General features: G+C 48.8%; 5 protein-coding genes across 10 annotated transcripts; 2 read left to right on the top strand and 3 right to left on the bottom strand.

Annotated features, from left to right (window-relative positions):
• The first annotated feature begins 555 nt into the window (after positions 1 to 555).
• On the top strand, positions 556 to 1,612 carry UQCC3 (ubiquinol-cytochrome c reductase complex assembly factor 3). The gene is made up of 2 exons (XM_079102247.1): positions 556 to 757; positions 848 to 1,612. The coding sequence occupies exons 1-2, from the start codon at positions 638 to 640 to the stop codon at positions 992 to 994; spliced, it is 267 nt and encodes an 88-aa protein (XP_078958373.1). The 5' UTR covers positions 556 to 637; the 3' UTR covers positions 995 to 1,612.
• A 908-nt stretch (positions 1,613 to 2,520) lies between these two features.
• UBXN1 (UBX domain protein 1) lies at positions 2,521 to 6,908 on the bottom strand. Its single transcript, XM_079105385.1, has 10 exons — positions 6,831 to 6,908; positions 6,662 to 6,748; positions 6,477 to 6,530; positions 6,283 to 6,389; positions 6,134 to 6,203; positions 5,657 to 5,848; positions 5,503 to 5,554; positions 5,235 to 5,351; positions 4,534 to 4,726; positions 2,521 to 4,367 (listed from the first exon to the last, which is right to left on the bottom strand). Exons 2-10 carry the CDS (start codon positions 6,718 to 6,720, stop codon positions 4,318 to 4,320), a joined length of 894 nt encoding a protein of 297 aa, XP_078961511.1. The 5' UTR covers positions 6,721 to 6,748; positions 6,831 to 6,908; the 3' UTR covers positions 2,521 to 4,317.
• A 2,768-nt stretch (positions 6,909 to 9,676) lies between these two features.
• LRRN4CL (LRRN4 C-terminal like) lies at positions 9,677 to 12,694 on the bottom strand. 2 transcript variants are annotated; one of them, XM_079105387.1, is made up of 2 exons: positions 12,343 to 12,694; positions 9,677 to 11,825 (listed from the first exon to the last, which is right to left on the bottom strand). In XM_079105387.1, the coding sequence occupies exon 2, from the start codon at positions 11,818 to 11,820 to the stop codon at positions 11,113 to 11,115; it is 708 nt and encodes a 235-aa protein (XP_078961513.1). In that variant the 5' UTR covers positions 11,821 to 11,825; positions 12,343 to 12,694; the 3' UTR covers positions 9,677 to 11,112. The 2 variants fall into 2 exon arrangements, with proteins under 2 accessions (XP_078961513.1, XP_078961512.1); XM_079105386.1 differs by having other exon boundaries at positions 12,267 to 12,682.
• A 632-nt stretch (positions 12,695 to 13,326) lies between these two features.
• BSCL2 (BSCL2 lipid droplet biogenesis associated, seipin) lies at positions 13,327 to 23,973 on the bottom strand. Of its 5 annotated transcripts, XM_079105129.1 has the most exons (12): positions 23,628 to 23,973; positions 21,631 to 21,841; positions 19,696 to 20,012; positions 18,437 to 18,518; positions 16,213 to 16,356; positions 15,302 to 15,436; positions 15,043 to 15,140; positions 14,327 to 14,468; positions 14,117 to 14,183; positions 13,841 to 13,927; positions 13,671 to 13,751; positions 13,327 to 13,575 (listed from the first exon to the last, which is right to left on the bottom strand). In XM_079105129.1, the coding sequence occupies exons 2-12, from the start codon at positions 21,718 to 21,720 to the stop codon at positions 13,421 to 13,423; spliced, it is 1,398 nt and encodes a 465-aa protein (XP_078961255.1). In that variant the 5' UTR covers positions 21,721 to 21,841; positions 23,628 to 23,973; the 3' UTR covers positions 13,327 to 13,420. The 5 variants fall into 5 exon arrangements, with proteins under 5 accessions (XP_078961255.1, XP_078961254.1, XP_078961256.1 ...); XM_079105128.1 differs by lacking the exon at positions 23,628 to 23,973 and having other exon boundaries at positions 21,631 to 21,924; XM_079105130.1 differs by lacking the exon at positions 23,628 to 23,973 and having other exon boundaries at positions 13,841 to 13,921; positions 21,631 to 21,910.
• Positions 22,216 to 23,621, top strand: GNG3 (G protein subunit gamma 3). The gene is made up of 3 exons (XM_079105134.1): positions 22,216 to 22,456; positions 22,816 to 22,915; positions 23,173 to 23,621. Exons 2-3 carry the CDS (start codon positions 22,817 to 22,819, stop codon positions 23,299 to 23,301), a joined length of 228 nt encoding a protein of 75 aa, XP_078961260.1. The 5' UTR covers positions 22,216 to 22,456; position 22,816; the 3' UTR covers positions 23,302 to 23,621.
• Positions 23,974 to 27,163: the final 3,190 nt, after the last annotated feature.

Here is a 27,163-nt window from a genome sequence, read left to right as displayed (position 1 = left end):
GATGTGTGTAAATACCTGGAGGATCACTTTGTGCTGTACTGAAAAACTCATAAAATATTACGGGAAACCAAAGCAGTCTATTACTGATCGGAAAACGGCAGAGGGCAGAAAATGGGAAACTGTAAAATCCACAATAACCATAAAGACATGCGTTCTCCTCCTAGCTTCCAGCGATCCCGCTCTGGACAACGGGCCCAGTGCTTAGTCCTTGGTGCCACGCATTACCACCATCATCATCATCATCGCCGCCAGGTATTGAACCCAGAAGTTCTTTACCACAGAGCTACACACCCAGCCCTTTTAATTTTTTATTTTGAGACAGGGTCTATAAGTTGCTAAGGCTGGTTTCGAACTTGCGACCCAACTGCCTCAGACTCCAGAATCGACGGGATGACAGGTGCCCGCCCCACGCCGAGCCCTGTGCCGACACTTAAAGATACACTCCAGGTCCCCAGCTGTTAAGACCCAGGCGCTTTGGATTCTAAACGTTTCTATGGCCAGCCTCTCTATATCCACGCTGCTTCTCTATGGTTTCTACGGGTCGCTCTAGCCTGCGCAGGGGCCGGTGAGACGTCGTAGCTGCCCTTCTAGGCTACGGGAGACTACAGAGCTTGTCTCGCTGGTTGCGCGGTCAGCAATGCAGAGAGCGCGGAAAGTGCTGATGGCCGTAGCGGTGCTGGGCGCTGGGGCTGGTGTGGGGTCCGCGCTCTTTGCTCTGGTAACCCCGGGGGAGCTGCAGAAGCAGGAGATGCTGAAGGTAGGTACAACCGAGCGTTCTGAGGCGGGGCGGACGTGCGCAGAACCCTGGACTGAGGTCCTGGTCTGTGAACTCCTTTTCTGTGCTCAGGAGATGCCGGAGCAGGACCCGCGGCGCAGGGATGAAGCGATGAGGAACCAGCAGCTAGTGATGGCCACGCTGCAGGAGGCCGCGACCACGCAGGAGAACGTAGCGTGGAGGAAGAACTGGCTGGTTGGCGGCGGCAGATCAGCGTGATGCCAGTGGTACCCCAATAGGCGCCACGACCTCGGCTTGAGCGCAGAGTACGGGCAGCCTTTCAACTCCGTGAAACCGGCGGGGAATCGGGACCCCGGGTGCGGCACTCAAGATCCCAGGTCCCGGAGAGCAGCCGCCGGGTGAGCACCGTACCCCCTCCGACTCTGCACTGACTGCTTTACGTCCACATCGTCCGCCAGGGTCGAGTCGAGGGTCAGATGTGGTTAACCAAAAGAACCAATAAATTCTGTGCCTCCCAAGTGAGCCGAGCAGTCGCACGCCTACCAGTGCGGAGAGCTGTGCGGGTCAGTGCTCAAGCAGGCTCCGGCCTGCCCTGCCCCACGAGAGAGCCTGAAGCTTTATGGGCTTAGTAACCACATTTTCAAAACATGTCTTACGCTCGAAGAGTTCCTTCTGGAGATAACCAAGCGACATTCCAAACTATTCCGTTAGGGCTTGTTAGCAATGGACACCTGTAGAGGACTCCTGTTCTTTGAGGGAGGTTAGAGAGGTGCATGTAGCACTTAATATCCCGAAGTGCCTTCTGTGACCATTACTTTAACCTCTGGTTAAAGAGGCTTAGAGAGGCTGACCTACTAGGGATGGTAAAAGAAGCATACTCTTTTCTTTTTTTTTTTTTTTTTTTTTTGTGGTGCTGGGGATTTGAACCCAGGGCCTTGTGCTTGCAAGGCAAGCACTCTACCAACTGAGCTATATCCCCAGCCCAAGCATACTTTTAATCAAGATCAAGGGGTTGAATGATCAACCCCTGAATCCTGAATGTTAAAAAACCTGAGTCTGCCCTGTTCTATAAAAGGCCATAAGTATCTCGAGGGTTATGAATAGATTATCCCTGATCCAGTGGCCCACACCTGTAATCCCAGCAATTTGGGAGCTTGAGGCAGGAGGATCACCAAGTTCAAGGCCAATTCCAGCTATTTAGTGAGATCCTGTCTCAAAATAAAAAATAAAAAGGACTGGGGACGTGGTTTAATAGTAAAGCACCTTGGGGTTCAATCCTCAGTACCAAAGAATATAAAAGGGGCTGGGAGTGTTGCTCCGTGGTACTCCTGGGTTCAACCCCCAATATCGCAAATTAAAAAAAAAAAAAAAACTAGCCTGCATGGCGGTGCAGACCTGTAATCCCGTCTCCTCAGGGGGCTGAGGTAGGAGGATCTCAAATTCCAGGCCAGCCTGGGCATCTTAGCCAGACTGTCTCAAAATAAAAATGAAAAGGACTGGGACATAGCTCAGTGGTAGAGCATTTGCCTAACATATGCAAGGCCCTGAGTTCAATCCCCAGAGGAAAAAGAAAAAAATCTAAAAATGTAAAGGCCTGACACAGCAGCTTCTCAGTCACTATGTAATGGGTCCTCTCCCCTCTGAAGGTTTTCACTGTAGTTCTGAATCCAGTTATAGGACCTGCTGGAAATGCCATTGAAAGAATGAGATAAACCGTTGGGGTTGCAGCCCCACTGTGAATTCAGTCAGGTCACTCCCCTCTTGTTCACTTTTGGTGCTTGAAGTGTTTGAACCTAGGTCCTCAGGCACTGAACTACTGAACTACACCCTCCAGCCTCCTTTGTTTGATACCCTGTGGTTCCCAGGCAAGATTGCAATTGAGAAAAAAAAAAAAAAAAAAAAAAAAAAAAAAAGCTGCTTTTATTGAATAAGTCAGAACAATAAATTATAACACTGTGATGAACAGTTTATAACCAGAAATGAACGTTGGTGCTCTTTTCAGCTGCTGGATGGTGGAGTCATTTTCAATACATTTGTTGTGATCTTTATGGTTTAACTGTGGTTTCTTCCTTATGCCCAGGAAATGAGGAAAAAGTCAGTAGCTCTTTGACAGGAGACTAATATGATGTAGCAGCAGTCAGAGAAACTGTCATGGCATGGTGGGCCAGAACCTGAGACCTAGGCAGTCTTCCCATGTGGGTATGCAGTTCTAACTGCTGTCAGTGTCACTCTGGGAAAGGAAATTGTGCTTTGGTATCCTAGTCTCCAAGTGGGATAATTACACCTACACCTAGGTAACAAATGGTGCTTTCATATGTCCATATCTATAAAAGCTTAAAACCATGTGTAATCCCAGCTACTCAGGGAGCCGAGGCAGGAGGATTATGAGGTTAAGGGCAGCCAGGGCAACCTAGACACTGTCTAAAGATAAAATAAAATAAAATTTAAAAAAGAGCTGGGGTTGGCTGGCACTAGCACTACAATCCTAGTAACTCAGGAGGATGAGACGGGAGGATTCCAAGTCTAAGGTCAGTCTCAGCAACTTAGTGAGACCCTGCCTCAAAAAATAAAAAGGGCTGTGATGTAGCTCAGTGGAAAAGCACACCAAGGTTCAACATCCAGTATAAGAAAAAAAGAGGTGAGGGTATAGCTTTGTGTTAAGAGCGCTTGCCTAGCATGCACTAGGCCTAGGTTCAATCCCAAGTACCAAAACAAAACTAATCCCCTCAAAAAAGTGGAAGTAATCAAGACCTTTTATTTTTTAGTTCTGAGTACTGAACCTAGGGGTACATTACCACTGAGCTAGGTCACCATTCTTTATTTTTTGAGACAGGGTCTCACTAATTTCCTAAGGTCCTCCCTAAATTGCTGAGGCTAGCCTTGAACTCACGATACTCCTACCTCAGCCTCCTGACTCTTTGGGATTACAGGCATGCACCATCATGCCCAGTTTAACACCTTTTAATGTCTAGGAAAGCACCAGAATGTGGTTGTGACTTGTTCTTTACAACAGATGCACTTGCAAAGGTCATTCTAACGTTCCATTCAATGATTGTGGATGGCCACATCAAAAAACTACATTTTTAGTTGCTAATACTTACTGCGGACTTATGAGGTATGAGGCACTCATACTTGTGCTAAAGCAAGTGCCAGTATTATGTAACCCTCGCAACAACCCCAAGAAATAAGTACTGTAATTACTATTCTACTGAAGAAACTAGGTTTAAAGAAGTCAAGGCACACAACTAGTCAGGATTTCAAGTTTACGCATCACTTTACCTATAGGAGTAAAAGGTGCTGTGTGATGCATTCTCTCCTTCCCTGGCTCAGCACCCTCTCCCGCTCCACCTCTGAAGCAGCTAAGACCCAAAGATTTAGAAACAAGTCTCTGTCGAAGAGGAAGGGGATCTTCTCCAAATGCCTTCCCTTTGGCTTCTTCCTCTGCCTTGGTTTTGCCCCTCCCAGCCACTCAGGAAGGAGCCAGGCATATACAGAACTCAGGGGTCTATTTATTTGGAAGGAGATGTCAGTGCTTTATCAAAGATGAAGAGGTCAGAGAGTGATGGTGGAATAAAGGCCCCTCAGCTGGGGCATTTCTTGGCCACAATGAGGACAGCAGAAGGCACAAGTCCTGAAGATGGGGGGAAAAAAAAAATCAGGCTTGAACCACAAGGATACCTTTTGCTACCCAAACTGCTGGATTCATGCCATCTCCAGAAATCCCTTCTTTACATCCCCTCTTTTCCCAGGTATGCCCCCCATTCCTCCAAATCATGGTTTTTGGTCTCACGCCATACCCAGCTCCTGCAGAGGCCGCTCCATGTCAGCTTCTGAGAAGGCCCGTCTGGGAAAGCCACTGAGCAACTGCACTGGGTCCTGGCCGCCTCCAGGTTCCTCCCCACGGTGGAGTTCCACATAGAGCCTCACTGCTGCCAGCTGTTCCCGAGCCCGAAATGTCTGGGTCAGTGAAGTCCCATCTGGCAATCTGACCTAAGGGGAAGAGAGACCTCCAGTACTGTCAACATCGAAACTGAGTGAGCTGACCAATAAGGAAATGAAAAGCTGAAGTCGGCTCCTCCTTCCTCTTTGACTGAACCAGTACAACTACTATTTAAAGCACCTAATGAACAACCACTTACGCTCTGCCTTACTAAATTTTGAACAAGTGGCCCCAGCTCCCTCACAATTTAAGAAAGACAAGATTATACACAGACACCAGGATAAATTCCACATTGTGAAAGCAGCTGTGTACCGAACCAAATGAAAGCACTATAAGTAAAAGGATAAATGCTGAGTAAGAGGGAGGTATGGACTTGAATATGACTGGAGCAGGTGAAATTTGATATCTTTCCTAAGAGTAGAAGAGGTAGGATTTCAAGTCATGTACAAAGAAGGGAGAGATTTGGCAAAGGGAAAGTAACTGAAAAAGGCTCTGAGCTGGGCACCTTATAGGTCAACAAAGGGGTTCCAGGAGCAAGGCAAGAATCAGAATCAGTACCTGTATGCGACACTGGTCATATTCCCTCTTGGTAGGAGGTTCCTGGCTGGGAGAGGAGGGAACAGGACCTGGCTCCGTCACTGGTGGGGATGGCCGAGAACCCACGCTACCACCATACTGGAGGACAAAGTCAACATTGAATTAGGCACTCACTCACCCTCCAGAAATGGATGGTATGGATGGTATTTACTCATGCTTCCCCTCTGAAGCTGGAAAAGGGTATTAGTGTGCCTTTTCCACTATAACTACTGTCTTTCCAATCACCCACCTTCTTGGCTCTCTCTGCTTTGTCCCTTTCGATCTTTTCACGAACCCTTTGTCTAGAATGCAGACAGGAAGAAAATAGGTCAGACCTCAGCAAAGAAAATCTTGATTTTTTTTTTTTCCTCTTAACTGTTAACCAACATGCCCATCACCCAGACCTGGCAGCTAACTCTTCAGCCTTTTCCCTCCTCCGCTCCTCAGCAGCTCTGCGCATCTCATCTTCCTGTAGTCTCTGACGTGCAGCTGACAGCTCCTGACCTTGTCTCCTGCGCTGTTTTTCTCGCTCCAATGCTTCCCGCTCCTCTCTTTCTTCACGTTCCCGCTGCTTCTGGGCCACCAGCTCCAACATCCTATGTTGCAGAAAGGAAAGAGTTCAAGAGAACTCTTTCTACATAGAGTAGAAAGGGTCAGAACAAAATTGGGTGATGTGTCCCAAAATAGATGGAAGAAAGGAAAAGGCGATGCCAAGGAAGAACAAGGACAGCGTGCAGCTCGGTAGTAAATGCTTAAGCATATTTAAGTTCTGGATTTAAAAAAAAAAAAAAAAAGAGGGAATAGAAAATGGTCAAGGTTCTTCAAGGCTTGAGTATGTATTAAGGAAGGGCAGAAGATAACCCTCAAAAAAGTTATTTTACCTCTTAGTCTGTTCTTGCCTTTCCTCTTCAGTCAAAACGGGTTTGCTTTCTCCAGCAGCCGTTCCAGAGCCTACGAACAATCAGTATTATTACCCCTCACTCTTCATCTGGCCCGCCTAAATAATCACACCACGTCTCCCAGTCAGAACCTTCAGGGCCAACTTGTTCTGAGGGGGTGGGTTCCCGTCCCAGGACATGTCCAAGGGGAGTCTCTAGAGGCTCGTCCACATCGGGATCGTCTTCGTGCTCCATCAGCCTGGCAGGGAAAGTCGGCAGTGAGGTCAGCGTGAGACTGCTCCTCCCAGCAGCCCCCAATCCTCCACCACCGGGTCTGATCGCTCACCAGTCCATCGCAGCCTCGATGCCCTGGTTCCCTGTGAGGGCCAGAGCCTTCTCCCTGCGGGCAGAAACACCGTGAATAGCGCCCTCGGAGCATGGCGACGGTCAGGCCGGGCTAGACGGGGCTAAAGGCCGAGGCAGGTACGCGGCCCCCCACCCCGGCGGGCCGGGGTTGGGGGGCTCCCTTACGCGCGTCCCCTGGGGAAGCCCATCTCGATGAGGCTTTCCAAAGCCGTCAGCTCCGCCATGGCGCCGCCGCCGCCGCTTCCGCGGGACCTGATGTGGCGAGGAAGGTGAGGAAGGTCAACGCAGGGGAACCCTGCCCCCTACGCCCCCGACTCAGCGCTCGTTCACTCACCCGGCTCGGGACCCGCCGGGGACACCGACGAGAAGAAAGGCGGAGGGAAGCGGAAGTGCCCGAATCTGTTTGGGTCACGTGGGGGCGGGCGTGGACGGATGCCGCGGGGCGCCAGAAACCCTCTGGCCGGCCTCCGGAACTTTACGTGGGCGGAAGGAGACCCACCAAAGCCCAGGGCTTAGCCACCGTGTGGAAGAAGCGTCTGGAGGCCTGTAAATCCGTGAGCCGAATAAAGCCAGGGTTTCGCACTGCTTCACCTTAAAAATTAAAACTGTGGCTCCTTAGTGCAACCTGTTGGAAAATTGTTTGGCAGTGTTTATCAGGAGCCATAGAAATGTGCATGCTCTTTGATCCACTCATCTTCTTCGGGGAATTGAGCCATTCTCTGCCCGATTGCCAAAGGGATCTTTGCAAAACATAGTGTCTGAACCTGGGTCATCAACTCCCTGCTTAAATTTTTTTCCCTGTCTTCCCAGTCTTCCAGGACAAGCTCAAATACTGACTTTCTCCTGCCCCCATGTTTTAGTTTAAGAGCCCCATCTATAAAATGGACATAATGATGACAGCTACGTAAGTGCCTGGCAAGACAGTATGGTGCAAATTATGGTAGTTACTGCACAGTTTCATTTCCTACAAGTTGAGGGTAACCTGTGCATGTTGTGAAATAGGTCCTACAGCTCTCATCTATGCAAAGGTGATACCATCTTTTGGAATGATCATGGGAAGGCTTAAGTGAGAATGCATGTAAAGTCTAAGTGCAAAAGGACGGAAGCAGACCTCCACGGATTCAGAGAAGCCTTTATTCCTTTGAGAACTTGGGCGCCATTGGGGCCCATTTTCCAGATGGGAAAATGGCCGTCATTTGGTTTTGGTTTTATAGGGCACAGTGAGGATGATGTAATCATTGGAAGCCGTGCACTGTGCAGTTTTGATCATCAGGGGCCAGTTGTACAGGTTAAAACCAGACCCCGAGGATTGAGTACTCAAATCTTGCTCATTGTCATTCAGGACTAATTTGCCATGCGGGAAAGTCTAGGTTTAGGGCCTGGCATTCCATATCTGCCCCTTTCCCCCAGGGCCCATTGTTATCCGAATGCACTGGGAGAGGTTTAATGTTTGGCCAGTTTCCCCTCCCTTCTCCTGAGCCACACTGTCCCTCCATTTTTCTTGGGGAGCTATCTTATAGGAATATTATTTTCCATAACCCTTCATAAAGCATATCTTTACTAATGATAGAGTGGGTCTCTGCATTCGTAAGTGAATGAATGCTGAGGAAATAGTCCTTAAATAAAAGGTTGTAAGGTAATCACTGCAATGTGATGCTGGGGTGTTCTAGATAACAAGCTATTCTAAATTTATTCTAAAGGTCCAATAATAAAAGAATGATTAAATTTCAGAGTACTTCCTGTTTGACTTACTTCCAGGTAAGTGCCTTTTCCAGGGTACTTAAATACACAAACAAGTGAAGACACACAAACAAGGATGTCCACGGAACATGCCGAAGAAAATGTAAATGTTCCAACAAAGAGCTATGCCTAGTCCTTTAAAGAGCATTATTTTGTAGGAAATTATGTAGCCTTTAACATTAGTAAGTAGGTTATGATTTTCCAACGTTCAGTGTTGTCCATAAGTGAATAATGGGTGGAAAAAGAAGATATTTGCACTTTGTAAGGATCTTCTGCTGCCGGGTAGGTGGCACATGCCTGTAATCCCAGCAGCTTGGGAAGCTGAGGCAGGGGGATTGCTAGTTCAAAGCCAGCCTCGACAATTTCTTTTTCTTTTCTTTCTTTCTTTCTTTTTTTTTTTTTTTGTGTGTGTGTGGTGCTCAGGGCCTTGTGTTTGTGAGGCAAGCACTCTATCAACTGAGCTATATCCCCAGCCTCATAGCCTCAACAATTTAGCAAGGCTCTAAGCAACTCAGGGAGACCCTGTCTCTAAATAAAATATTTTTAAAAAGGGCTGAGGATGTACCTCAGAGGTTAAGCACCCTGGGTTCAATTCCCAGTACAAAAAAAAAAAAAAATCTGCTCTGTTAAGAGCAATTTTGTCTTTTGCTGAACATCAAACCAAGAACCTTGTGCATGCTAGGCAAGCACTGTATGACTGAGCTACATCCCCAACCCAATGTTGTTTTTTGCTGTTGTTTTTGTTTTTGTTTTTGGTATCAGGGATTGAACACAGGGCCTCTTTCATACTAGGCAAGTGATCTAGCACTGAGGTACTACTAGCAAGGGCAATTAAGGAAGAAGAGAAGTTTCACTTTGAACTCTTCAGTATTGCTTGAAACTTGTTTTTTTGTGGGGGAAGTACTGGGGATTGAACTCAGGGGCACTCAACCACTGAGTCACATCCTCAACCCTTATTTTGCATTTTATTTAGAGACAGGGTCTCCCTGAGTTGCTTAGAGCCTCTCTTTTGCTGAGGCTGGCTTTGAACTTGAGATCTTCCTGCCTCAGACTCCCAAGGTGCTGGGATTACAGTTGTGCATCACTGTGCCTGGCTGAAACTTGTATGTGTTTCTTTTATAATTAAAAAATAAAATAAAATTTAGGGCCTGAGTGTAACTTAGAGGTAGAGGGCTTGCCAAATATGCACAAGGTCCTGGGTTCCATCCCCATCTCTGCATGAAAAAAAAAAAAAAAGAAAAAAAACCTGAGAAGAAAGAAAAATTACAAGACCAGTAAAGATGAGGTTTATACTATGTAGCAACACTAAACAGGCTTTTTTTAATATCCAGTTTTCTTTTTTCTTTCTTTCCTCCGTCCTCCCAGCAACCCCCCAGTTCTGGAGATTAAACCTAGAGGTGCTCTGTAACTGACCTACATTCCCAGCTCTTTTTAATTAAAAAAATTTTTTTGTTGTTGTAGATGGACACAATATCCTTATTTTATTTATTTTTATGTGGTGCTGAAGATCAAATCCAATGCCTCACACGTGGTAGTCAAGTGTTCTACCACTGAGCTACAAATCCAGCACCCTTTTACATTTTTAAATTTTGAGACAGACTTCCCTAAATTGCAGATGCTGGCCTCAAACTTGTGCTCTTTTTGCCCCAGCTTCTGGTAGCTGGAATTACAGGTGTCACATTCACTTACCTTAAAAATAAATTCAAGATGTGCATGGTGGTGCATGCCTGTAGTCCCAGTGACTTGGAAGGCTGAGGTAAATTCAAGGCCGGTCTCAGCAATTTAGTGAGACCCTAAGGAATTGAGCAGGCCCTGTCTCAGAATAAAAATTAAAAGGCCTGGGGATGTGGCTCAGTGGTTAAGCATCCTTGGGTTCAATCCCCAGTACCAATAAATAAATAAATAAAATCCAAAAGTATGTATACTACTATGAAAAATAAGTCTCTAGACAGAGAATTGAAGAGATCATGAAAAGTGACAATGTCTCTTAAATTTACTTTAATGTTATCACAGTAGATATACAATAAACACAAATGGCAGGGATTCCTTGGTATTACTGTTGCTTTGTCTGATTTTAATTAGTAAGAGCACAGACTTGTGCAGGACAAAGGCTTGGGGCTTCCTTCTCTTCTGTATCCCATGCCAGTCCTTAATCTCCACCCTCCTCAGACACAGACTGACTCTGACCCAGGTGTGCTCATCCTGAATAACTTTAGAGAAGGTGGAAAGAGAGGGTGGCTCCAATTGGAAACTCTTATCCTGCAGAAGCTTATTCTCAAAACCCACTTAGCTACCCACAGTGGCAAATCCTTTCTTCCCCTGTTCTAAGGATTGAACCCAGGGGCACTGAGCTACATCCCCAGTCCTTTTTTTATTTTGTAGTTTAAACAGGGTTTTTTAAAATTGCCCAGGCTGGTCTCAAGCCTGGGATCTTCCTGCCTCAGCCTCCTGAGTAGTTGGGGTTATAAGGCATATGCTACCAAGCCCAGCAGCAGAGTCCTTTCGGGCCAACTAACTGCCTACGGGTTTAGCATGTAAGACCCATAGGCTAAGAATGGGTTTTACATTTTTAATGGTCACATTTTAAATGACTAGATAAGTACCTACATAATACCCTCAATGTTATCCTCTTAAACATACAAAACCTAAATTACTTACTCTCTGACCCTTTCTGCTCCTTTCTAGCTCTCAAGCAGCAACAAAGTGACAAGCCCCGACCTAAATAAACTCTCAGCTCAGAGACCCCAGCTGCGGCCCAGGTGTCTGGGCCCTGCTCCCAGGACAGCTGACGCCAGGCGGCGGCGGGCTGGCCCTTCTGGGAGCGGGCTGGGAGCCCCAGGTGGAGCTGGGGTGCGGGGAAGTGCCCCAGTCCCTCATCAGAGCGCCCCTGCGGTGGCGACTGGGCGGCGCGGACAGCCCCAGCGGTCCCGGAGGCAGAAGTGCCAGATCAGGGCGACGCAGCTTAGCAGGGCCAGGGCTGTGCCCACCCCCACGGCCGCGTGGATTAGGGTGACGGGTCTGGGTGGCACCGTGAGCCGGCCGCAGGGCCCGAAGGCCGGGAAGGATACCCCCTCGAGGTCCTCCCCACCTGCCTGGGACACACGGCTCTCCCCGGCCTCGTTACCAGCCACCACGCAAACCACATAAGCGCCCCCAGGCTTAAGTCCCTTCAGTTCTGCTCTGCGGACGGTAGTGTTGAGTTGAGGGCCCTTCTGCGGAGCCCCGCTGCCTTCCCAAAGCAGCAGCCAGTAGTAGTGGACCGGGGAGGAGGGGGCACACCAGTGGATCACGGCGCGGCCCTCCTCTGCCACAATGCGCACTTCTCCTAGGCGTGGCGGGTCCGGAGGCTGGGCTGGGCTGGAAAGCCCGGGACACAAGCAGGCCACCGGCCTGGCCTTCTGCAGCTCGTTGCAGGGCACCTGCAGGTGGCGGCAACGGTCGTAGTCGCAGGGGACAGCCAGCAAAGGTGTGCTCACTGTCTCATCTTCCTCTTCTTCCTCAAAGTCTTGAGGGGCCAAGGGCTGAGCTCTGGGAACCAAGAAGGTCAAGGCCAGGAGCCCCAGAAGGCAGTGAGAGACCAGCATGGAGTCTGGAAGGGAAGGGATAAAAAGGTAAAGGCTGTCAACCCTGCCTTCCAGGCCCCCTGCCTAGACAGAACCTAAACACAACTGGGCACAAAGATGATAAAAGAGGTAGGAACAAGACAGCTAGACTTGTCAACCAGCTTCTGGCTTCTGTAACGGGTGTTCCAAGTTACATTTGATTTTGACATATCAGAGAAACACCTGTTACCAGCAACATGCGAAGTGCTAGAAAGTTAATGAATAAACAGAGTACTGGGAGGAAGAGGAGAAGGAAATGATTTACTCGGCCAAGAAAGGCGGTAGGATTCCCAGCTGCCACCCAGAGAAAAGATCTAAGTAAAATGAGTATTCGTCAGCAAGACATGCAAAAACTCAGCAGGAAGATGAAAGGGAGGAAAGAGAACACAGAAGGAGGAAACAAGGTCCCTGGAATCTTCACTCCCCACCTGTCATCTGTGTAAATCCTGTCCGAGGAGTCCAGGACCCCACCTGATCACCCTCTGGCCTTTAGCAGTCCCTCACCAGCGGGTAGGCCTTGAGGGAGTGGGAATCTGCCACCAGACGGTTGCAGCTATCAGGTTGAGGAGTCCCGAGAACAGCAGGCCGTGCTGCCCGCACTGTCAGGTTGTATCTTCAATTCTCCTTTGGCTGAAAGCTTTTATACCCTTCAACTCTGATGTCACCACCTGGCCCCCTTCTCCACTCCCCTCCCCAGTGAGTGCCAAGAGGAGGGCTGGTCTGCTCAGAGGGCCTGAGTCACGGGGCCAGGGATGGGGAAAGCCATGCACAGCGGTTTCAGCTGGACGCCAGGATGCCTGGGTTCTGACAGAGGAGTGGAATGTGGAAAGTGGCCAGGAGCTGAGAATCCAAAGGCTGAAGTCATGTGAAGAGATGGGAGGGGAATATTGGAGAGGGCCACCTGGCTGGTATAAGAGAGGAAAACAGCTGTGGACAGCATGGGGCCTGGGTTACAAAATGCTGCTTTGGTAAAAATCATACCACATGTGTGGCAGTCATTTCCTGTCTTCTGCCTCCCAATGGACAGAGATGGGAGGGGTATAGGGGCCAGAATGATGTATTCCAGCTCTCTAGACCCGCCCTACATTATCCCCCTTCCCTGAGGGAGATAGGAGTCACATGGATGAAGTGGGAAGCCTGCTAGTGGCCAGGATAAATTTTCTCTCCTTGCACTTCTTGGACTTATGGAAACAGCTGTGCAGGCACAGCTCCTTCAAGGGGGAGGGCTGAAGATGCCGGGGGCGCACAGGGCTTGCTTTCTTTCTTTTGGTGGTGGGGGTTGAACCCAGGGCACTTCATCACTGAGTTATATCCCCAGCCCTCTTTATTTTTTAGGCAGAGTCCCATTAAGTTGCTGAGGCTAGCCTTGAACTTGTGATCCTTCTGCCTCAGATGGGGTTAGAGTTGCTGATCTACAGGCCTATGCCTCCAGGTTTGGCTGGTCACAGGGTTTCAAATGGGCCTAAATCCACTTCAAAGAGTCAGGGAAGCAGCTGGCACAAAATAGTTTATTGAAGGGAAAACAAGGGGAGGGACCAGGTGGGAAAGTGCTGGAATGTGAGGAATCTGTCCTCTTATTTCTTTAGGAGCTGGAGCAGGTGGGGCGCTGTCTCAGAGTGCTCACAGAGGGCTCAGAGCTGCCCAGAGTCTCTGGGGCAGGGGCAGGGGCAGACACAGAGGCAGAAGCAGGCAGGTTGGCCTCAGTCAGCAGAGCTGCATCCTCCCAGGAGCCTGAACCTGGGGTCAAGAAAGGAAAAAAACAAAAACCCCAGATGAGATATCAAATTAACCCGGGTCCTACTCCAGCCCGTCCACTCCAGGGTGCCCCTCACCATCACTGGCCTCCCGCTCCAGCTCCTCCTCTCCATTCAGGGGCTGCTGGTCTGGTTTCTCCTCCTCAGACAGCTGACCCTCTACAGCCAAAAGACGAGGACTGAGTCAGACCCAGGTACTGAAGGAGAGGGCTGAGATGTCAGGAAGGGCCTAGTGCTTTGCACCATACCTGTCCCTGAGGGATCTTCAGGGCTCTCCCCGTCCTCTGTCACATCTGACAGTTGAGTTGACTCCTCCTGTCCTTCCAGCCCTGCTCCTCCAAAGCAAGTAGAGGGTAGGATGGGAAGGGTAGCTGTGCCTGGAGGGCTCTGCCTACTTCCCCTCCAGCCTCTCCTTCCACCCTTAGCTCAGCATGTGAGTGCAGTATGCCTCACACTGGAGACAGGCAGCTCCTCTTGCTTAGCCCCCCTCGCCTCCGTAACAGCCCCGCAACCAACACCTTTACCAGGCTGATGGGTAGAGATCCTTCGTTGGCCTTCCTTCCGGGAACTCTCCCTCTTTCGGATATTAACCTGTAGAAGAGAAAGCACTGAGCAGAGGACTGACTTTCCTCGCCAGAGATCGGAGCCCTCATGCTCTGAATAGAGCATTATGTGCCTCCCACCCAGAGGGAGATCCTGAAGGGAAGAAAAAGGGGGTCATTGCCCCTTGCGACCTGCAAAGAGAAGCGATGCCGGGGCCAGATGCCCCCCCACACCCACTGCATGTAGCTGAAGAGCACAATGACGCTGAGGAAGGTGAAGTTGCTGGCAACACCTATGAAGGCGCAAGTCATCGGGAAGTTGTACAGCAGGTACCTGCAGCAGGAAATAGCGACAGGAGGTGTAGCCATTACCAGGCAGCACCAGTCTTCTAATTTCCCAAGCAACTAAAGTGCGTTTGATTAGAGCCAGGGTCTGCCTCCATGTTCCCTGCCCACCCCCCTCATATCAAGTTCTAATAAAGGCTAAGGACTTTGGGCAGCCTCAGCATTTTAGGGCCAAAGGCAATGGTCTCAATTGTGGCTCTCAAGCCACCCCAACTCTGCTAAACAAATGGATCAAGACAATATTATTATTATTATTTTATTTATTTTTTGAGATGGGGCTTTACTATGTTGCTCAGGCTGACCTTGAACTTGTAATTTTCCTGCCTCAGCCTCCCAAGTAGCTAGGATTTAGGCATGCACCACAAAGCCAGGCTCATATAGGTATTTTAAAAGTTCCCTGGGGAGGTAATATGCTAATGTGCAGCCAGGGAAGAATCTCTGGACTTTGTAAAACCAATGCTGCTCTCTTAACCTATTACTTTTGCTTGGGTAACTCTTCATTTAAGGATAGCACCCAGGAGGGCTTCAAGGTCCATGTCAGTAACCACATGTCAGTTCCTCACCTGAGCCCAGTGAAATGGGCATGGATGCGGAGGTAGGCCCCATACATCTGGATGCGCTTGCTGTGGATCTCAATAATTGCTCCGGTTGTCGGCACATACTAAGTGGAGTAGGGAGAGGGCAGCATCAAGCAGGGTCTTGATGTTGTCGCTCTTGAGGCTACCAGCCCAATCTGAGGCCTGCTCTGAGACCCGAGGCTCCTGGAATGCAGTTCTGGGCTGACAGGAGGGCGGTCTCCTAGTCAGCCTTCACCTCACTTACCGAGTTCTCTCTATAGTCTGCATAGAGTTCCACCTCCAGGAGCTGCTTCTGCTCAGCAAAGCCAAACAGAAGGAGGCTAGAGAAGACCAGGGTGTCAAGCATCTGGAGTAGGTCTGAGCGGTAATGCAGCATCACCTAGCAGGGCCAGGAGGCAGAGATTGAGGACGGTACCCAGGTTCCCAGTCTTCCCCCACCCGTGAGCAGTCCATGCAGGTTGCTCCTCCCTCAGACCCTCGGCTTCCTCACCTCCACTTCCTATTCTCCAATCTCCAAAAAACCATTCCACCTACTTGAGTAACCTCTGCCCATTATGAACCACATTTCTCCATTCTACTACAGCAAGGGCCCCTCACCTAAGACACCTTCTGAAGGGAAGCGCAACACTGTCTCTGCTCTACCTTTCCCCCAAACAGTTCTGTCATCCAGGATGGGATCCAAGTCCTAGCACATCACATGCCTTCCCCCTAGGCAGACATTCATGGGGTTCTCCTACAATTCACATAACAATGAGGTTCAATGTTGATTAAAATCTACCACGTGTAAGAACTTCATTCCCATTTCCTCTTATAGTCCTGATAGGCAGTCACTATGATACCCATTTTATATTACTTTATGCCTCAGGAGTTGTCAGATGTTCTGTGACATGTTTTCTGGTGAGGACATGTCTGCATGGCTCCAGATCTCTGTTTTATGAGAGCAGCTCCACTCTTCAGGTCCACTCCAAAGCTGGATGAGCTCATGATATGCTGGGGTGTTTGGCATATGTTTATGTCTGGTTAAACAAATTTTTCCTCCTTTATCCTGACGTGTCTCTGACCTCAGTGCCAAGATTTTATACTGGAAGCCCAACCCAGATATTCTGACTCTGCCATCATTCTTCACAATTTCCCAGTCAGCCCATGAATACTTACCGAGCGGGAAGAAGTAGAGATGATTCGGCCGCCTCTGGTGTAGCATGAAACAGTGACCAAGAACATGCCCAAATCTTGATTCACAGGAGACTCTGGCAACTCAAGCTCTAAGGTGACGCGATATGGCTGTCCATACATCAGCACCTGCCCAAGGTATCCCCCATTATTATTTCAAAATCTTTTTTTTTTTTTTTTTTTTTTTTTTTTTTTTAATTATACTGGGCTGGGGTTGTGGCTCAGTTGTAGAATGTTCGCCTAGCATGTGTGAGGCACTGGGTTCGATCAGCAGCAGCACATAAAAATAAATAAAATAAAGGACCATTGACAACAAAAAAAATATTTAAAAAAATTATACTGTCCTAGCTCCACCTTTCTAATATTCTGCCACCCCCTTGGTTAGCCCAATAGGCCTTCCAACTGTTTGTCCAGAGAAGGTGCTGCCCCCTTCTGGTGGCTGGATACCTCCATTTCCATATCCTATTGGCTTTTCTGAATCAGACCCCAAAGGCTCTGTCACATTTCTGTCCCAAAAGTGAATGGTCATATTGCCAACTGGGCCATCTGTGTGACTCAGGCCTGTGTGATGGTCCCCTTGGGACCAGCCTGTCCTCACTTACATTATTAATTAACCAAGCACCAGAAGTGCTCAGCCTCCCTAGCCAGCTCTCTCACAATCATTGTAGCAGCAGCATCTTCATGTCATTCTGGGTGCCTTATTATTATTTTTTTTAAAAGAGTTTTAGTTGTCAGTCAAGATTTTATTTTATTTATTTGTATGTGGTACCAAGTATCTGAATCCAGTACCTCACACATACCAGGCAAGTGCTCTACAACTGAGCCCCAACCCCAGCCCCATCTTTTTAAAATACCTTTATTTTATTTATTTATTTATATGTGGTGCTGACAATTGGACCTTGTACCTCACATGTGCTAGGCAAGTGTTCTATCACTGAGCTACATCCCTAGCCCCCCTTATCTTTTTTTAAATTTTTTGAGATAAAGCCTAGGTTAGCTCTAAACTCCTGGGTCAGGTGATCTTTCTGCCTCAGCCTTCTAAGGAGCCAGGATTATACACCATAGTCTGGGGCTTGAGTCCCTTATCTTGGTCCTGCTGGTGAGTGTCCCCCACCCTCCTACAGTGGGAGTTCTTCTTCGGTGGATTAAACTTCAAAATGTTCTGTCTCCAAACATATCCCAGATTTTCCTAACCAGTCCTATATTCTTCTAATCAAATCATGTTTTTTTTTTTTGTTTTTTTTTTTTTTTTTTTTTGGTGTCAGGGATCGAACCCAGGGCCTCATACATACTAAGCAAATGCTCTACCACTGAACTTTACCCCAAACCCCTCAAATCCCCTTTAATCATTCTTGTTAGCAGCATGACCCCTCAGGGTAGTATATAAGAACAGAGCTAGGTGGGCATGGTGGTGCCCACATGTAATCCCAGCAACTCGAGAAACTGAGGCAGGAGGATCACAAGTTCAAAGTCAGCCTCAGGAACTTAGTAAGGCCCTAGGTAATTTAGTGAGACCCTGTCTCAAAAAATAAAAAGGGCTGGGGATGTTGTTTAGGGGTTAAGTGCCCCTGGGTTTATTCCCCAGTACTAGAAAAAGGAGAAAGTGTCTAGCTAAATTGCTGAGACTGGCTTCAAACTCATGATCTTCTTGCCTCAGTCTGTGGAGTTGCTGGGATTACAGGCATGCGCCATGCCCAGCATTCAAGATCCTTTTTAAGTTCAGGGATTATGTCCTTTTTCAGAGCTTCCACCAGCTTGCTTAGTCAGAATTCCCAGTTTTGTTAAAGTCACAGTGGCATCTGGCCAGTCCTCTGGCACAATACCCTTTGAAACAACAGGTCATACATACTTATCAACTATTTCATAATTTTATATACAAGCCTTTAACTCTTGGGTGGATGCCCTTCTATTCCCATGAAATAGCTGATTTATTCACTTAAATATAAAACACACTATGAACTTCATCTAATAAATATGCCTGACTGAAACAAGTCATGTCTCACCTGATCTGTTGAGAATGAGAACATTCCTAATGTCTGCTGCAGAAAGATCAAAACATACTATTCATTTAGATTCTAATTTCTCTTCAACTTCCCTTTCCTTCCTCTTAACTCTCTTACTTAATTTCTACTCTCCCCATCTTTCTTAAGTGCTACGATCTCAAGTCATCAAAGCTCAAATTAAACTTCTCTTCATCTCCCATACTCACCCGATCACGTCCACTTTTAGCCAGGGAGACATTGGCAACGGGAAAGGAGCAGAGTGAGGTGGTAGAGGAATCACAGTCGGTCCTAAATGAGGAGGAGGAATGATATTCTGCTACTTTAGAGTCCACCTTACTTGTATCTACAATTCTTTTGGCTTCCTAGGGCTCCTTCCTGTCCCCCATCCTTTCTGTTAGAGAGGTGGAGAGCAAACATGGCCAGGAGATTCAAACTACTAGAATGAATTTCTTTTCTCTTAATTTTTTTCCAGACTTTTTTTTCCCTCCCATTCTCTTCTTGCTACTTCAATTTATTTCCTCTCATCAGAACATATTCTTGGATTAGAACCTAAGAATACAGTGTTTCTAAAGGCTCCTTTGAAGAGTTTGATAAAATGTAGATTCCAGGGTCCTAACCCTCAGAGAGTCTGATTCAATAGTTATGGTCTGGGCCCTACTTGGAGAAAACTCCCCCAAAGGGTCTATAGATAACCTATAAAGGGCTTATAAAACTGATCAAATTGTAGGGAAAACTCTATATGTTGTGTGGGTATGTAATGTACACCTGGGCATACACATACATTTTTATGGATCATAGTTATATAGGATCCATGTCCCCTAAAAGTTTAAGATCTACCTTAGAAACTTCAGTGCCTGACTAGGGATTCAAGACAGGAAAACAACAACAACAAAAAAGATATTGGACCATTGATAATAATGCCCCCTTTAACTGATTGGTCCTATACCCATTCTTAAGAGAGAGAGAGAATCTGGCAGTGTGTGAAATGAGAAAGAACTAAGGGGCCAGACAAGTGGCAGGTCTCTGGGAGGGAAGTTCTGTACCCAATCACCTTGTAATTCCATAATCCATTGCGCAGCAGACTCTTTGGGATAGGAGGCAATAAAGTAAAAGGCAAAAGAGGTATTTCCTAATGCCTCTTGTATTCAAAGCCAAGTTAGTTTTGAGATGCCCAAGGGGTTGGACTGGTTCAAACTTTTACAGTGGCCCTGGGAGAGATTTGACAGACCCTAAATGGAACTGACCCTTGCTTTTTAACCAGAAATCAGTGACCATAGGTAGAACTAGCACTCTGAAGTTCTACCAGCCCAGACCTGATCCAGCCTTTGGCTATAATAGGTGAGAAGTTGTTAGCACTGTAGGCTCAAGTTTCCTTTTCTGTAAATGAGTGGACTGAACTGAATAACCTCCAAGGGTAGCAATTCTCACACAGGATTCCTCCACTCTGACAGAAGACCCCTCTCACCTGTAGTAGAAATGCACAGGGCTGAGGTGGCTGACTGTCGGCATGTAGGAATAGTAGAAGGAGCCATAGAGAAAGACAGACACCCAGAGCAGGAGGAGGATGGTGCAGAAGAGTACCCCAAACTGCAGCAGCAGCCTGCGGGCACGGCCTGCCAAGACGTGGCCCACTTCCTGGGCCCACAGTAAGGCAGGTACTGGTGGATCATTGACCATGGCAGGGAGAGCAGGGGGTCTAGCCCCAGGTTCAGGTCTTGTGTTCTTAGCTGCTCTGCCACCTGGACGCCACTCCTGGCCATGGGATGCAGCAGCTGGCGGTTCCTGGAAAAAGAGAAGAAAGTATGATTCCTTTCCACAAGCAGGTGGGGACAAAAAAGACAAGTTTACTAGACTGGGGAACCAGAGATAGAAGGATAAAGCAAAGTCATTGTTTCATATGGCCTTTCTCCAAATGGCTGGGCTACTCAATTATTCCTTCCTTTCTCTTGCCTTCCCTTCCCTTTGAGACCTTCGCCCCAGTGCCAGGGCTCTTCAGTTGATCCCCCCAAGAGCACCTGATTTGGGTGCTTGATACTCATTCTAGCAAGCAATAAATAACACAGAATGGGCATCTTAAAATTCTCTCAGAGCAATTTCACCACGGTGGTGCCTGCCTACAATACCGGTGACTTGGAGGCTGGAGCCAGCAATTTACAGAGACCCTGTCTCAAACAAACAAGGGCTGGAATGTAGGTTAGTAGTAGGGTGTCACTGGGTTCAATCAGCTCTTTAACCCATAGGATGACACGAATCCACAGTGCCAGGTGCTTGCACAGAAAGGATGCACGACTTGCCTAAGGTCGCACAGCAGGACTCAAAGCCAGCAGCCTGAGAGCAGTCACTAATGTCTCCCGAGCTTCTCCTCTCCACCTCCAGCTGCGCTCGCTCCCGGATGGGTGCTCCGCAGGCCGGGCAGGACGTCCTGCAGCCAACGGCTGCTCCCCGCCCGTCCCCTCGGGCTCGGCGGTGGGCGCGGCGCGGGAGCCCCCACCTAACTGCGCCACCATGGAAACCAGCCCTCCCGCTGCCACAGCTCTGCAGACTCACCAGCCTCGCGCGCTGCCGGGGCAACGGCGAGAAGGGATTTCCGCTTGCCGGAGAAGTCCCGCCCCTTTCTGCCGTCAGTCTTTGCAGCCTGGGGGCGGGGCCTCGTCAGAGGGGCGTGACCAACAGGGGGCGGGGTCCTGTCTCCTTGTGGGGGGCCCAGTCTCTGCAGCCCTACACCCTCCGGTTGTCTGGACCACAGGGGCTTGGCGCCTGCCTCCAGCCTCCAAGATATGCCCAGGGCATGCTCTGACTCAGCAGCGTCCTCTCGGCCTTGTGCTCCAGGACGCAGACACGGCCCTTTGCCCAGAGCCTTCACCACTGGCCGTTTAACTCCTTAAGCGGGGGCGGAGGCAGGGTGGGGTATGCGGGCACTGGTTTTTTATCCCCCACAGCGCCTAGGAACAGTGGGTATCCAAGGCGGGGAGTGTTCCTTCAGGGAATGTTGTATTCTGCTGGAACCTGTGCATCTCGGGTGTTGCGCAGGTGGCCTGATGTCCGCTATTTACAAGCGTGTCAACATTGCAGTCCTGCCTTTGGTCTCCAGCTCTTATAGTGGGTGATCAACCTCCTCTGACCCTAAGTGGACGCACTCTCCCTAAAACATTAGTTTAGGTCTTGGCAGGTTGCGTCTTATATTTTACATCTATCTAATTACCCCACATAAGGTCCTTCACTTCGCAAAACCAAATGTGCGTACATCTCTGCATAATGCTGCAGGCGTGGGAGGTATCCGTTCAAAACGTCTGAAAATTTTCCAAATTAATACACCCTCCCTCGCTATTTGCCACCCTAACCTTCCGAAGCCCACCTATTTCCAAAATATTTCCACTGACTCCCAAACAAGACCCCTTACCTCCTCTTTGTCCGATCCTTTGGTCTGGTCTCCGCACACCTCTTTGCCTCCAGCTTCTCCTTCTCTTTGGTCTGCCATTTCTTTAGACATCTTCCTGATGTCGCTGTCCCTGGATCTCCGACTCAAGTCACTTGTGGCTAGCCCGTGGTGCTCTGGAAGCTGATCACCTGTAGCGCGTCACATTTTCCTGGATATGGGGAATGGAGGGTCCCTGGGAGAGAAACGAAGATTCAGGTGCTAAGTGCTGTGTCAGGGTAGAGAGGAAGGGAGGAGGGGGGCGACTGCCCAGCTGATGTCAGATTTTCAAATGAGCAGGGTCCCCCACAGCCAGTAAAGACTCCACTGCAGGGGTTGTCACAGGCCTAGACCACCCCATTTGAGGGGGGAGTCTGCTTCGGCCTTAGCTCTTTTGGGGAGGGCTCTAGTCCAGACTTGGGATGCCTGCAGTGGGGGAGGGGCAGGTAATGAGACAGTAACAGTGGGGGTGTGCTCAGGGGATGCAAGTGGCAGCCAGGCTCCCCCACTGGTCAGGCAGTTGGTATGCTCCAGGACTGGAGCAGCTCCTTCTAGCATCCTTCATCCTTCAGGTATCAGGCATCTAGGCAGTGCTTGAGCTGCAGAAACTGAGACCACCCCTTCACGCATCTCAGGCTTGACCCTTCCCCAGTATCCCTTTCTGTATTAGTTACTTCTGCATCAGATATTTTCAGCTGCAACTCCCTGCAGGGTGGGGCACCCCCCCATCTGAGGCAGTTTTTGGTGTCCCCCGCCCCCCACTGACCTTACACTCCAGGGCTGAGGCTGCTGCCGCCGCCTGTCACTTCAGGTGAGTAGGGAGCAGCCTGTTTTTCTCCCATTGGGATTCATGGGGGTAGGTGGGGGTGATGTGCCCGCCTCATCAGGGTGGGGCTCTTTCTGGTTGAGGCTTTTCGAGCTGGGAACACACATGGCTTGAAGGACTGAAAAGCCTTATATCATTTGTATAATGTTTGATGACCTGGGCCCACCCTCTCCATTTTTTCCACTGAGGAAGACAGGGATGGGACAGGCCACTAGAGAAGGATTGGGATAAGTGGGGGGCAAAATATTTGGGCTGACTCTAGTCTTGTAAAGGTTGGTGAGGAGTGAGCACGGAAGGGGACTTTCAGCTGAGACAGCTCTCTGAACTATTCCTCTCTTCTCCAGGATGAAAGGGGAGACTCCTGTGAACAGCACCATGAGTATTGGGCAAGCACGCAAGATGGTGGAACAGCTTAAGATTGAGGCCAGTCTGTGCCGTATAAAGGTGGGTGGGACCCTGGCTCTCATTAGTTGGCCAGGCCTTGCTGTGCAGTTTCCAAACCTGGTAAGACTTGACTCCCTGAGGTCAGGGGAGGAGTCTGGAGCTCTGCTAGGACAGCTGACCCCAGGTTTCTGTGGGGATGAGGGTGAAGACAGTCTCAAGGAGCCCGAGTCATGGTAAAAGATACCCTCTTTGGAAAGAGAGGCCTGTAGTCGCTTTCAGGGGTCTGGCTAACTTCCCTTCTCCCGGCTGTGCCCCAGGTGTCCAAGGCGGCAGCAGACCTGATGACTTACTGTGATGCCCACGCCTGTGAGGATCCCCTCATCACTCCCGTGCCCACTTCGGAGAACCCCTTCAGAGAGAAGAAGTTCTTCTGTGCCCTCCTCTGAGCTACCCTGTTCCTACTCTCCTCACCTTTCCCTCTCCGGGCCCTTCCTTAGGTTGGTAACCGTGGAGAGCCTCTGAGGCTCCCTGCAGCCTATTCCTACCCTCGCCCCACCCTGTGAGGTTATCAGAAGCACAAGACCCTCCTCACCCACTTCGACCCCATCTCCTCGCCCTCTGTGGCACACCCCAAGCATCCCGTGACTCGGGCACCGTTTGCTCCACCATCAGAGAGGTCTCTGCCAGACTGTCAGCGTCCTGCCCACGTCCCTCTGTGACCCGTCCAGACAATGGAGAGAGGGATGCGCCGGGTGCTTGCTCTCAGTCTCACCTGGAGCTACTGGAAGGGTAAAGCCATTTGAAGAATAAAGTCATCCAGAGCCTCAGAAGACAGCTCCTGAGTTAGTGTTCTTGGGGTAGAGGAGCCTTAGTCAACAGATTTACCATACAGGGACAAAGAAGGTTAGACATTGTCAAGGATGGGAGCTCGGCGGGGCCGGGGGTGGTGGCGCATACCCACGGGGAGATTGTTACAGCGGACACTCTGGAGCTGCGCGCGCGCGCGCGCGCACACACACACACACACACACACACACACGCACACACACACAAGGAAGGCAAGTAAACGCGAAACAGACCGAACAGGGTGGGTTTAGGAGGCTGCGGGGAGGATGCTGAAGGCGGAAGGACCCTTAGGAACGGAGGGGCGGGGCGGGGCGGACCGGGCACCGCGCCAGGGGTGGCTCGGTGCTAAGATGGCTGCGCCCACTTCATGCCGTTCAAGATGGCTGCCGCCTGGTCGCGTCAGCATGGCGGCCCCCACGCTGGGCGGCCCGCCGTACCGTCTGCTCTCAAAATGGCGGCGCCCGGGCATTAGGCGTTCCCAATATGGACCCTTCCGGGTTTGTCTGATCTCAAAATGGCTGCCCCTGCCCTCACGAAATCGGTGTCCGCGTCCTGCACCCTGGAATCTTTAACCTGACGACCGCCCCGTCGAGTCCAAGGCACACGGGCAGCCGTAACTTAGGATCATGGGACAAGGGGCCCCAGCTAGCACAGCGGCCGGCGCTGGTCGCGTGGATTTTAGGAGAAAAATCTCTATCTTGCCAAGTAGAGGCTCCCTTTGGGGTGGTAATGCAAATGAGGAGTCTCTTCCTGGCACCGACCATCTTGGGGCTCCATTCCTCGGTCACTTCCTGGTCTCAGGAGCTGAATAAGCCCCAATTTTTCAGTTTGGGTTTCCTGGTAGAACAGGTGATTGATTGATTAGCTTTCATATAACCCACGTCTTCCAAAAAGCAATGACCCCAGCCTCTAGAGTTTCTACCACTTCTTCCAAGGGTCTAGCAAGCTGCCTGGCCAGAGCTGGTCTCATGAGCACCGCCTGAACTCACACTTGGCGGAGGAGGCTGAGTGCCCAAATGCCTCCTAAAAGCTTATTTCTTCCAAAAATGAACATAAACTTCAGTGGGACCTGGGCCAAGGCAAAGAAGGTAACAAACCCAGAATATTTCTCATGGATCAAGATCTAACCTGCCAGGTGCTTTGGCAATGGCGCAGGCCTGTGATCCCAGGGACTCAGGAGGCTGAGGCAGGGGGATGGCAAAGTCAAGGCCAGCCTCAGTAACTCAGCAGAGCCCAAGTAATGAGATGCTGTCTCAGAATAAAAAATAGAAATCAATGTGGCTCAGTGGTTAAGTGCCCAGGGGTTCAATCCCTGGTATGGTACCAAACCAAACCATATCTCCTCACTTAAGCCCAGGAAAAAGCCTAGGCCAATTCTTGCTTTGTGCCTAGACATTCTTGGGGTGTAGGGAGGCTGACCTGCAGTAGTAGTAAGGTGACCTGTAACCAGAATATAAACTTTCATCCCAGCTTCCCCACACCTTCTAACAGGAAATCAACAAGGGGAGAGGAAGAAAGGAAACCAAAGGAATAAAGGGTATTCTACCAATTCTTAAGGAAGACCTCATGAGCTCTAGGGATATCCAATAAACTTGGGACAGCAGGAACAGCAGCACTTCTCTGTTGATGGAATTTCTGAGCCCTGATTCTGGAGGTCATGTTATTATTAATTCCCTCACCTTGGAGATGAAGGAACACTCCTTTTTGCACTCCTAGAGTGGGGACCAATCCCCATTCTGTTCAGGAATCTGCTTTATTTCCTTCGCTGTACTTGTGAACACTCCACGATCAGGTCTGTCATAATTCCTGCATGCTGACAATGCCTGGCACATAGCAGCCAAATACTTAATGAATGGATTGTACTGTTAAATGACAAGCAGGGCATAGAGACTAAGAACCCTTTCCTTTTCCTGCTGCATCACAGTGTTGGGCAAATTCCAGGAGCATAACTGAAAATTTCCACACCAGTTCAGACTTGGTAAAAAGCCAAAGGTGCTCAAGAAATGTAACCTTGACATTAGATTAAAAAAACAAAAAAACAATCACTCTGTTTGGGGGGAAAACAGGGATAGACAGGCACAAGCTATAAATAAAAACAACTAATTAGGGCTAGGAATGTATCTCAGTGCCTAACATTTATGAGGCCAGAGGTTCAAACCTAGCACAGGGGTGGGGTGATGATTAATTTAGCTGTATCAATAAGTGCCTGGTGAATAGGCAGTGATCAAAATCAAGGATGGCATTTAGGGTTCAAAATTTTAAGAACTTGGAATCTGAATGTGTCACCTACAGAAGGGAGATGTTAAAACAGTACCTACATTAATACTACTCAGACACGGTATACTATGAGCCTATCCTCTGTCAGCTTTTCTGATAAACGACCCCACCACTAGAAACTGCAGTTAAAGGGCTGGGAGTTTGGCTCAGTGGCAGAGTGCTGGCCTAGCATGCACTAGGCCCTGGGTTCCCTCACCAATACTGCAAAAAAAAAAAAAAAAGTTGTCAGTTCAGTGCTAGCAACACAACAGAGTGCTTTAATTTACCTTCTTAATCTTCAAATTCACTATAAAATACTCCCAAACATCTGTTGAATGAGTGGGCTTTTTCTTTCTTGAATGCATGGACCCTTACATTTAACCCCAAACATCCAATGATTTTATCACAGTCCAAGTACAGGGAGGTGGAGTTAGAATTAATTTTCTTCTATTCTAATGGCTCAAGCTCTCAGCATAAGCAAGAACTAAGAACCCTGCCCCCCTCGCCCTCAAAGCATGGTTGGCTCCCATGTGAAGCATGATAGAAAAGGAAGGGAACAGCAACCAATGCAAGGGAAAGCCATCCTTGGATCCAGTGCAACTTGAGAAATAGGCTTTAAAAAAATAAATGAATAAACACACCCCAATAACACACTCTACCCCAGTCAGTGCAGCCACAGGAGAAAGGGTGAATTCAATCCAAATGGTTATTTATTCTAAAACTGGAAGCTACTGTGCCTACATTTTTGCCAGAATGTTGTAATGAGAACAGGGAGGAAAAAGTTACAGATGTAAACAATGACACAGTTACATTTTTTTTTTTAAATGGTAAAACCCTTTTTTTACTGGCCACTTCCAAGAATGCTTTACAGGTTGTGCAAAAACATTTACAGGCTCCACGTGGTGTTTGTTTTTCTGACAAGCTTTTCCATCTACAACTACAACAGACATCTGATAAAACACTACAACGTCTTCTAAGGAAAACAAGGCTAGGGATCCCTCCTGTTACCATAATCCACATTTCCCCCCCTTAACATTTGTTTTTTCATAATAGAAAGACAGAAACGAAACCCAGACATCCACTGTTGTGAGTGATCTCTTGGACTGACCCAACAAGGATGTGGCAGTTTCACTCTCCAACTACCTAGAAAAACAGCTTTTCTAAAAAAGATGACTTTCTAGCGTCAAAAATCAACAGCAAGAACTT

Source organism: Sciurus vulgaris, assembly GCF_902686455.1.
Source record: "Sciurus vulgaris genome assembly, chromosome: 11".
NCBI lineage: Eukaryota > Metazoa > Chordata > Mammalia > Rodentia > Sciuridae > Sciurus > Sciurus vulgaris.
This window is presented reverse-complemented; position numbering and strand designations above follow the sequence as displayed.